General features: G+C 41.1%; 1 protein-coding gene across 6 annotated transcripts in view; it reads right to left on the bottom strand.

Annotated features, from left to right (window-relative positions):
- Positions 1 to 11236, bottom strand: part of DSCAM (DS cell adhesion molecule) — a 491025-nt gene extending 479789 nt beyond the window's left edge. For all 6 annotated transcript variants that reach the window (XM_068155247.1, XM_068155248.1, XM_068155249.1 and 3 more), the window contains exon 1: positions 11168 to 11236. In XM_068155247.1, the coding sequence (XP_068011348.1) occupies positions 11168 to 11210 (43 nt within the window). In that variant the 5' untranslated portion in view covers positions 11211 to 11236. The remainder of the gene's footprint in view (positions 1 to 11167) is intronic.
- Between the last annotated feature and the right edge of the window lie 854 nt (positions 11237 to 12090).

Here is a 12090-nt window from a genome sequence, read left to right as displayed (position 1 = left end):
TCCCAGTCTTAGATCACATACAGTTCTCCAGCATGGAAGATGTTGAAGCTCAGTCTGCGCACAATAGTCTATTCATATTTAGGGAAGAACTGTAAAAGCTGGGGACCACTATACCGCTCTGATTTGCCATATGAAGCCTTGAGCATGAGCACACATTTTAGCCCACAGTGTTTCCTTTATAATCATACCTTACTATTTCCCTGGGAGTTTCCCCACGTGAACGTGTAACTATAGATCACTTAGATGATCTTCAAGGATAGAGCAAAATATTAGCAACCTTTTACAAACTGCATTTGAAATGAATAGTCTAAATAAGTCAGGGTGTTTTGGCTCAGGGCAGGGGAGAATGGGAAAGCAAGAGATATTAAGGAACATTTTCTATATTATATTGTCTAGTTTTCTTTTTAAAATCATGCCAGTCATCAAAAGCAGAAAACTAAGACCAGAAAAATCACTCCTGATATTTACCCATTCAATAAAATTACACTTGTGCCTAGAGAGTGGGAAGGAAGAGATGTACAGAGAGAAGGAAGCCTGGAAGACTATATGGGAGGGAGGAAGGAAAGAGGCAGAGTGTTAGGGGGCAGAGGATCTTAGGGGGTGTCTTTTGTTTGACCTTTTACACAACATAATGCAATTGAATTATTCTTAATTCAAATGGATAATACTTTTGGACACTAAAAAAATAAAATAAATGCAATGAGCTGTAACATTTATAGATAAGATTGGACTTGGAAAGTTTCCTATAATATTATGTAAGGAAGCAAAATGATGAGCTGCTTACCTACATTTTAAAGACACCAGATCATACAGGCTCAGCTGTGAGCTAATTTAAATTGATTATATCCCTCTTACAGAGCTATTACTAATAATCCTTTTGGCTTCTCACAATGACTGTACATTAATAAAACAAGGCAACCAGTTACATCATAGGGCCAGTTTACCGCAGGTTTTCTCTACACCGGGCACTCTGCTATGTACAAGTATGCACAGTCTGGAAACTCACACAAGCACAGCATGCAACCCATCAATGCAAGTGATAATTCCAGAGAACACCTGAGCAACAAAGAGCTGTACATCACTTTAAAGCATAGTCATGCTTTAGTTCATAAGAAAAGTGACTGACAGATGAACTAATAAAATGCAATAAATTCGTTTCTGGCATGAAAGCAGAATTATCATACTATGTGTATTCCTAGATCAAAGAGAGCGATGATGTACATGGAGTCCACTTAATTAAAAAGTAATTTCCTTTAAAAGTTTAAAAATTATAGTATAAAAAAAAATACATTGCTGGTTTGAAATATCTAGCTTTATCTTCCTGCTTGTTTCTTTCCAAGCAAAGAATGGAACATCTAAGTCAGAAGATTTTTCATCACCTCACAAAAACTGCAATATGGCAAAGTGAGAGGGGAGCAACATAGAGCTGGAAAGGCTACTTGAGACTGTAATCAGAGACAGGCTGGAACACAACACAACAACTGCCATTTCCCCAAACCTATCCCTAAAACTCTCTTCTATTCTTGCACTCTGAGAGGGCAGCATCTGCAGCTGGTGTCAGGAGTGCAGGTCCCTTCGTAAGAGTACCAGCACTATGCCATGTCATAGCGTCTTCATTTTCCACTTGCTATTTAGTATGTGCTATTTATTTTAAACAAAAGTCTCCTAGTTACATAGCAGGCAAACAAAGCTGTTATATTTGAAGAGGCCCATGAGAAAACCTCAATGTACTGATCCAAAAAGCCCTTAGAACTTTGTGAAATTAAGCATCAGACTAATTTAACTGTGGAAAATGTTTTTAAAAACTCATTAGCTCCTTTTGTAATTACTAAAAATCAGTATTCTTCTTTTGTATAGAAATGCCTTTTGAGATGTGGTAGGAATACTGCAACATCTTATATCCACTAAGGACTACCTTTTGAGCATAATAAATATTCACTGAACTGCTACAGTGTCTTCAGACAAGCATTTCCTTTTCTTTGCATTGCCTTCACGCATGTCACCAGTCAAGACATTCAAAAAACTCAAACTCTGTCACGAGTGAAACAAACACAGCTTGAGCGCATGTAGCGCTTTAACAGGACAGTCACATCTCTCTGAAGTTGTACTGATCCTTCTCAAGCATGAACACACGAGCTAAAGGGAAAAAAAAAAAAAAGGATAAAAAAGGGGGGGGGTGGGGGGTGTAAAGAGGCAGGGGAGGACGACTTTGGACCAGAAAATAAAATTAAAAAATAAATCAATCTTTCTTCTGCAGGTAAAAAAATTAAATATTAAATGCTCCAGATTCCATACTCCACGCTCTGGTCCCACCATATCTATAGTCTTCTTCAGAATTTGCAAAGCAAGTAGCTCTACAATTTGTTGTATAGACAAAGAGCTGGTCTCTGGTGGGGCAGCAACCTGATACATTGGCAACAGGAGACCACACCCAGAGAGGGCCCCAGGGCAAGCCTGGGTGTTCAGGCACATGCGCTGAGTAGACCCCATTGCACCAAACCTGACAGTTTAAGCTCCCAACAGCTGAACAGCAAATCATGACTGCCAGTGCTTCTCTGAAAGCATGACAGCTCAGCCTCTTTTTCCAAGGATTAATTATCTCCCTCCTGCCCAATAAAGGAGCTCAGATCTTTCCTTCTTTTCAAGCAACAGACTCGCACATCCTGCCCTACAGCTGCAATGACGTTCGTAGGATTGCTTTCCGCCCATGATCCCCCTCACACCCTCAAAGCCATTGGTTGCCTCAGGGGATAATCTTATAGGGACAGGAGAAATGCTTTTACTACCAATAAAAATAACTGAAGAAATAAGGTGGAGAAAGGAGGAGCTGTAAGACTCAAGTAAGGCCTGTATCACAGATGAAATAGCATGAGCAGACGTGGAAAAAAAATCTGAATATGGGCAAGTGAAGGACAAGGGCCGTTGGGAGTTTGAGCTTCCCCTTGGTAGGTACAAGAAGATCCACACAGAGCACCAGCTTCCTCCCTGGCACAGACCAACAGCCAAGATGGAGTCACAGGGAACAGGACTGGGGAGTTCCAAAGCCACATATTGACCACCGCTCACCCACAGCTCCTGCTCACAAGGGAACAGTTTCAACCTTGCTTTCTCTGCTGCATACTGAAGATGAAACTTCAAGGTATTCCACCATAAGCGGATCAGTTCAGGTTTAGCCTTCAGAGGCTGCCTCCTGCTGTTCATATTCTTTGAATGTCCTTCCTCTTGCAGTGCTGCCTGGATACCCATGTACTTCCAAGCTCACCCGTTTTCCTCCTTCACCTTCCTCACTAAAAATCCTTTTCATACCCCCTTCCCTCACTCTCTCCCAAGCATCCATTTTGTACATATAAATATATATGTATTTACAAAAATCTGGAAGCAAAAAGCTACAGCTGTAGATTACATGACAAAAAACATGGCAAGTATCATCCATCACTCAAGTCCCATGGTGAGGTGAACCTTACTCTGTGATTCTCCTCTTTTCCTTGCAGTGGTAAAAATCTGATTTCTAGAACCCCTGCACAACAAGACTGTGGGTAAGGTGTCACAGTAGAAGAGAAACCTTCAGATCACACAACGAAACTAGGAAGAAAGATACAAAGGAAAAGTTCCCAAATCTGTATAGATGAAAGCATGAACTAGTATAATGCAAATCACTACTCTAGACATTCAGGAATCACTTTATTATGCCAAAACCTCTCTACATTAAATGTCTACAGATGTATCCAGGGAATTTGTACTTTAGTGACAGTCTCTGAAATTACTTCCTTCATATCATAACATAGTGAATATATTTGCAACCCAAACTATGGTCCAGCTGTCCTAGACATATAGGACGTGAACTGGCTTTTAAAGTGAATCACAGTAAAGCCATCTAATAGGAGGAAAAGACTCCACTGAACAATGTGCAGTGCCTGCAGGACCTTCTGGTTAGTGAAACTCATGAAGCCTTTTCTGCTTAAACTGAGATCCCCTTAAAGCTTGAATGACATCTTTTCTAGCAAGATCCCATTCCAGGGACATCAGAATCTGCTTTTTCATAACAAAAAACTTCGCCAAGGACTTCCTCTGTCCTCAGCTCAAGCCAGATGACATCTAACAGCATGTTGCATGCTCATGTTTTAGTTTTCAGGAGACTAACCTTATGCATTCATAGTACTTTCCAAAGTCTGGGCTAAGATTCCAAATAACATTCCCACAGAAAAACCCCAAGACTTCAGAAGGCAACGTTATGTAACAAAAGCAAACACACAAACAAAAACCAACCAACAGTGATTTCTGATAGGGGAAAAAGATATCCACATGAGAATCTAGCAAAAGCCAGAGGTCACATTTGATGAATCATCTTTCCAGTCAGTGGAAAAGCAACTTAGTAGCATTTTGGCAATTTGTGCAGACCAGTATAAACCTTAAGAACAACATATGGAATCCTCCAAAACTGCACATTTCAGCATGCCATCTTGCCTTCTCTATCACCTCTTACAAGAGCCATGTCCTAGAATTCTAGTTGGTATTTGAACTCCATGCTAATTACTAAAATGTCTAAGAAACTCTACTGAACAACAACATATTATCATGGAGGTCCTTCTAAAAACAAACACTTCAAGTCCCTGAATTCTATCACATCTATAAACTCGGGCTGCAGAAGGCTGCTGTTCTAAAATGCCGCGACACACACATCCTTAGCCTGCAGACTTCCCATAAGCCACTCTTTTGGAAAACCACAAGATGATTTCATGCCAGCAGATTCTTACATAGAGCAATTCTACAGTCTTATCTATAGAGTCACTGAGAGTAGATTATATAGGCAGGAAACTAGTCATAGCTACAGTGCAACATGATCATATTCCACTTGTACTGAAAGTTCCACGGTCCTTTCAAGAATCATGTTTCTGCTATGCTTAAAAAATTGAAAAGCTCCTCAAAATTTACTCAAAAAAACTACTTTAGGTAACAGAAAGTTAGTAAGAATAATTTTTAGCCTAATAAAAGCATAAATCTTAAGCAATAAATCTCCTGCATGGAGATTACCATGCAATTAATTGGAAGAAAACAGCATCAGTATACTTGGACATCAATGCAAGTGCTAGATATTCTGGACACAGTAGCTTTTTAGCAATTACAAGCTATGTAGATTTACACATATATGTATGTGTGATGTATATATTAAAAAAGAAATCTCAGAAGTAGCAATATCTCTGACATACTAAATTAAGAGCCACAAGAGGCGGACTGGTCTTCAGCTCACACTATGGCTTGCACATAGAGACTCTCAACATTAACCAGGCAAGAAAATTTCTCAGATGGTCCTTGTTTGTGCCTTTGTATCTGCCACACCAACACACAGCAGGGTGCTGTTTTCAGGTATCATGACCCATTTCTTGCACTTGTGCAGGGTCTGTCCTTCTGGAAGCTTCAGCAGAGGCACATCAGTGATTCAGCTTGGGTCACCGGGCTGTTCTCTCCCTCAATTACTAGGAAGCTCCAGGGAGGCTGGTGTTTAGTATGGAGGTGACTCTCTTTCTCAAAGCCTTTGCATTTAAAAATGGCTTTCTATAAATAGGATTGCTGGCTCACTCTTAAATCTTTCTCCCTGCCTTCTAAGTAAAAATAGCTTAAACAGGGATGCTGAGAAGACTGGTTAATCTCTGTCATCTTGTCTGTCCATCCATTTGCCGTTCTGTCTGTCTTTCCTCAGTATGTATCGTACCATGTGTTGTCCATTTCACAAAGAAAGATATATATTGATATACTGTTATTTCTCTTTTTCTGATGAGCCATCCAATGCTCTAATGGAAAAAAAAATACTTATGAGGTAATAACATAATTTTATTTTTTCTTAGGAAATGGCAGAAATGAAATAAAAGCAATGGCAAGAAAAGCCCCCAGTGCTAACAAGTATTTGAGGAATCTGGGGCTTGTTCTTAAAGAGGTTCTCTTCAGGGCTCCAAAATATTGTGCTGTGAAATACTTCCCATTTTATGCTATTTTAGTTTTGAAAATACCAATTGTTTGATGAAATGCTTTTAAGATGCAGGGAGGCAAAGACAGAAGATAGAGTTTCTTTTGAAAATAATGCAATTTGAAGTCTTGAATTCACTGATTTCATAACAGGTGAAAGGGAAAGGAAGTATCTCAAACTATATTGTAAAACAAGTAATTTAACTGCATACACCTACACATTCATTGTGAAATAATTAAGTTTTCTGATCTACAGACCCTTATTGCTTAAATGGATTTTTCTTAGTTTTAGATTCAATGAAAAGTAGTAACATTAAGAATTAATAATAATAATAATACTTGTACTTTAGAATAATTATGCTGAATATAATGTTTTATCTGCATTTGAAGAGAAGGCTGGAATTAGTCTCTTTCCCACTGGAAAGCTGAAAGCATCCTAGTCTGAGGTTGATAAATGGCATACACGAATTAAAATGAGGAGGTAAACAAGTGGTATGTTTAAACAGGCCTTGATTGTACACATATCTGAAATTGTTAACTAGAATGAACATTCAGGGAAAAGAGGTCCATGTATTTTGCTTCTCAATTCACTACCCCAGCACGCCCTGCCCCTACCCCAAAATGTCTTATTTGCTTTTTCCTTTGTTTCTCACTTCAGTGTTTATCACTTGGGTAAAGGAGATTATTTCCCCATTCCAAACAACCCCTGCACCTGAGAAAGCAATATATTTGGGACACTTACTCAGGTAAAGATACAAAAAAATTGAGGTCCAACCTGAGCCCAGCTGCTCCTGTAACTAGAACTTTGCACAGATGATGAGCAGGAGGAACTTTCTGGATGAGCCACTCAAAGTCCACAACAATTTATTGATACATTACATGACAAAATCTTGTCCAAGAGCAAACAAAATAAAAACCAACTTCTAAACTCTTCCAGATGCAAGCTGCTTAACAGGGGTCAGTGGGTTTGTTTTCACCATTCACTGAAATCAGTCTTACTACCAAAAATACCTCTATTGTCACATACATCTGCTACTCAACGCTATGGAAAGAAGACAGCATGCACCAGTTGAAAAGCTTAGTGACCACTGACAGCAAAACACACGCTGACCAAAAAAATGGCATGGTCTGCTTCCAGGGCTTTCAGAAACATTGCCAGACCTGTGCAGTTTGCTGCCCACTAGTGTTGTGTGGCACTGGCATCCCACCACGGCACAGGCAGCACTGCACGACACTGCACGCTGCCCACCTCAGAGCGACAAAAAACACCAAAACGAGTGACAAAGCCTGGGGATCAGTGAACCCTGAGCTGAGGGAAAACATCTCTTTTGACACAAAACCATATATTTCTAATGTGCTCTGACTGCCTAGCTATAACGGTTTTCCCTCTTTTTGGCATTTGGTGATTAATTAATAGCCATTCAGACTTTGAGTAACATCAGATTAAAAACACTATCAGCTCTACTGTGCCATCCACAAGCATACACCAAGCTAAGTGCTTTCTGTACATGCATTCAACTTTCTAAGGTTTGATTACATAATTCCACATAAGTTATAAGCATATCACAATATGTTTCTGCAAAGAACACTGCTCTTTTCCTTCAATGTTTTATCCCCAGCACTGAGAGTCACCATTTTCTTTGGAGAGCGTTGTTAGTACCACTGTCACTTTCACTGGTCATTTTCCAGCCTAACCTCTGATCTCAGTTCAGTGTGCTCCTTCTCAGTCTTCTAATATGCTGCTAAAACTCATTGATAGATATAGGGCAGGGAAAGGCTTCAAACAAGAAATAATTTTAATGGAAATTTATTTTTAGTGTTGTCTGTACTGGACTGGGTGCCTCACAGTCCTCCATTGATTTCAGCAGAACATCTATGGACAGCAGGCATATAAGAAGCACAGCCGGAGAGAAGGCTGCAAATGGGTTCAGCATACCTGCATCAGAGACTAAATTATACTGAAAGATACTCATTTCTGGAAACAGCATCATAATTCTGAGCTAACTATACCACAGTAGCCACAATAAAGAGCCAGCACATTGAAGGAGGCCATTCTACCCTTACAGCCTCCCCTGCTTTCTCCCTCCTGCTCTTCTCGTAACTAGTGAAATGCCCCCTGACTAATTACAATGAGGCTAAGGTAGCTTGCTTCCGGAATGCATAGGTACAGAAACACGGAAGCTAGTATGGATGTAGTAGCCCTCAAGGCAACTCAAAGTATTGCTCAGGATTGTAAACTGCATGATTCAGGCTTTGAAAGTGATGAATTTAGCTGCACAGCTCCCATTGATGTCTCTATCATCCCACACACTTACTAAAGCTGCAATGCATTTATGGTTAATAGGTACCTGTATTTTTAAGAAACTCTGAGCAATGAGAGTTTAAAACCCTCACAAAATCTAAAAACTTTAACCAGGTATTTGGGAAGGTTTTGTTTCAGGCTTCAGAAATGTTAATTGGATGTAACAGCATCTTAGTATTTTATTGTCCCCAGAAGGAAGCTATTTCACAAACATAAACCCTATCCAGAGACAGTGCACGTATCTAATTTGACAAAAGGTATTTGTGCTGAGTGAGTGTAGGGAAATATGGAGGCCAACCTTGCTGTTGTTATTCAGATTGTTTCTGTTACCTTCCATAGAAATTTAGCCCAAGATGAAATCTTCAGGTTTAAACCCATAATGTGTAGGTTTACTTTTTAAGCTATTTCTTACCTCAAAAAGAAAAAAAAAAAATGCACCATCATCACCCCCCAAACCAACAACAACAACAACAGAATATAAACAAGAATGATCTCGTACATTTTAAAGTTAAAATCAGATACAACACATAATTGAAAACCACTCACAATGTGCTTGTATTTTAAGTAAACATAGGATGGTTCCTTAAGGGGTTCAGAAAAGGCAATGGCAGAAGCCAAGCAACCTTCAATAGCTTGTGCCCCCCACTCCCCAGATATAGTCATAAAAGAATACTGCCTCTCATATAATGGAGTTCAGATGTAGGTAGAGAGAGAATAACGGGGAAAAAATGTGTATGTGACATCTATTTATATACGCAGCTATTTTCTTCAGAGATACAGATCTGATACAACATGGCATCAAAACTCAAGTCCTTGAAAAATATTATTCTCTGACTCTTAACTTGGATATGATAGTCCAAATAAGGGTTACTAATAAATATAACCAAGTTACTCAGGCTTAACATGAAGATAGATGCCACTTATCCAAAAAACAAAGCAAACAAAAAAATGCTTTAAAAATATCCTAAATGCATATGCATTTTTACTTCAAGTATGATACCCAAACCAAGCACGCTTCTTAAGTTGCAAAGAATCACTGAACCCATCCACTACCTATTTCCACAGTGCTTCCATCTTATAATATTACCATACACCAAAACTATTTTATTTTAGTAAGCTACTTTCATGAGTGCAAAGATGTTGTATGGCAGTATAGAATCTATACAGTTGCATCCATCGTTTCCATGTTACACTATGAAAACTGGAAAAATCTTTGGGGTATAAATGCACATTTGACTGTGATCCAAAAGCACATGGATACTGAAAGTGAAATTGTGACTGACTTCATACATCAAGGAAAAAATGTTGTAAGATTTCTGGAGAGGAAGAATGTTCTTTCCTATGCACATCTAGTTTTAAATGAACAGCGACAGTAAGAGCATATACTTTCAGACTGATTCTGTCTGTCTTACTAACAGTAAATCTCGCCTGCCAAGGTATTTGGCTGAAGAGGACAGAGAGAAAGGCACAGTGCTGCTTATCAAAAATAAATAAATAAGTAAATAAATAAATTCTTAGTATTATTACTTGTTGCAGTTGTCTTCTACTGCTACAAGAAGTACAAAATGTTGAAGTTTATGGTTTGGGGGTTTTCAATCATATTGCATTCTGTGGCACTCGGAAGACAGAAGCATTTTAATAAAGTCCTAAATACTGACTTAAGATTCATCTCCTAATTTATGGTCTATCTGGCTATTTGCACTAGTCTGGCCATGCCTGACAATGTATTTTCTCATCCAGCATATACTTAAGAAGATGTGAAGGCACCCTCATCCAGCATTCATTCCTCACTCTCTGCAAGAGGTTGAATTATTTGTATCTTCTAGGAAAATCTTACACTTCGCCCCATCCTTCTCTCACATTCATCCAATTCAAATGAAAACTATTTTCTTATTCTACCTGCTTTACCTATTTCAAGAATTGTGCATTTAACCTTTTTGATTTCACTGTCAGGGTGTAATGCATTACAGGCAACGCCACATTCCCAAATCTGAGAAGGAACCAATGTAACAGAACAGTCAGAATCCCAGAATATAGCATAATTTCTGTTCTGTCCTTAAAACTGAATCGTTAACTTCTATTAAGATATGTTATCTATTTAAAATATATTTTCACATGACATGGTTTCCAATCACATATAGCTAAATGCTCGAAAATATCCCCCATCCACTATTAAAAAGAAATATCTGGAAACTACAATTAATGTTTGTTAATCAGAGTTGGCAGTACGAAGAGGGAAACAAAAATTAGAACAGGCTTACCCTTAACCTATCTCCACTCTAATTTCCCCTTCCTAACTTTATAATTGACTGAAAGTCCTCAAAATTTTCAGATGATGTAATGCTTATCTGTGCATATTTTTACGTAGGTGATCGGGGGGGAAAAAAAAAAAAAAAGAAGAAGAAAAAAGAAAATAAAAAGGTATCTTTTCATTGAAATTATAACAAGGAACTAATTTAAAAATATTAGTTCTTAAATATATTTTTCAAAGAACCGTTAAGTGAAAACGCAGGGTGATAAAGGGGAAAAAAAATGTAGAAGGGAGCAAAACGTCAAAGCAAACGCTTAGGATGAAAGCCCTTCAAATTATCCCTGTGTACTCAGACGGATTCACGCGGCACTTAGCAAAATTCTCTCTACTTTTCCAGCTAAGAAATGAAGAAAAAGCACCTCTATCCCTGCCTCTACAAGCACCGTCTTACTGTGAACGAGGCAGGCATGCAGCAAGGTGGCTGGGTTACGGGCTGTCACTTTGCTAGGTAAGCGAGTTTAAACGGTTACAGAGCAAGCTTTGCCCTTCTCCTCACGACTAACAGCCAGCGCGACGTCTCCGCACAAAAGCCACAACCGCGACCCGCTGCCCTTCCCGGGGAGAGGAAAGGGACGGAGCCCCCGAGCGCTCACCATGCGAGATGCTGTGGAGCAAGGCGACGGCCAACATCCACATGCCCCCGCCGCTCCCCCGCTCCCCGCTCCGGGCTCGCCCTCGCCCGCCGCGCCCACGGCCGGGCCGGAGCTGCCAGGCAGCGCGCACCAGGTCCGGCCGCCGCCGCCGCCGCCGCCTCCCTCGGCTGGTGGCTGCTCGGAGCCTGCGGGGCCGCTCGTCCGCCCAGCGAGCGCTCAGCCCCGCCTGCAGCCCCGCGGCTCTGCCGACACTCGCCGCCCGGCGCTCGGGCGGGGGAAGAGGCAGCCGGCGGCGGGGGCGGGAGGCGGGTGCGCGGCGCCCAGGTGTGTCCTTGGCTCAGGGAGGCGCCCGCAGGTTGCCGGGGGCAGGGCCACAGGTGACAAAATCCTTCGGCGCAAGCACACGAGCATCCCCGGCAGTGGCCAGCTCCGAGCCGCGGCGAGCCGGCTCCTCACACACCTCCCTCCGGCCCGGCGGCAGGCGAGCGGGCGGGCCAGCGCATCTTCCCTCTCCCGCAGCTCTGATCACATTGATCCCGCTGCTAACCTCCCCTGCCTCCCAGCGTGGCGGAGGGCAGCGTGAACCCCAGCGCCAGCCCCTCTCTCTCCCAGCCCTCTGCAGTCTTAAAGCACCACAAAGTCTCCACAGTGGAAAAAACCAAGACCAATAGAAGAAGGCAGCGGAATATCCTGCCTCTCAATAGTTGGCTGAACTGCGTCCGTTTGGCATCAGCTGAGTCGTATATGACTAATGTGTTGACAAGTAGTGTGGGGGGACTGGAGGAGGGGACCCTTCTGGAAGGTCACAGCCCAGACTGGCAAGTGCATCAAGTAATTGACTAGTGTTCCGTGTGAAACTGAAAGAAAAATAACTATATATCTATATTCCTGAGCACTTACACAGCTCCAGAGACTATTTGGCT

The sequence above is a fragment of the Melanerpes formicivorus genome, unplaced genomic scaffold (genome assembly GCF_026170545.1).
Source record: "Melanerpes formicivorus ecotype bairdi unplaced genomic scaffold, bMelFor1.0.p_v2 SCAF_30, whole genome shotgun sequence".
Classification (NCBI taxonomy): Eukaryota; Metazoa; Chordata; class Aves; order Piciformes; family Picidae; genus Melanerpes; species Melanerpes formicivorus.
This window is presented reverse-complemented; position numbering and strand designations above follow the sequence as displayed.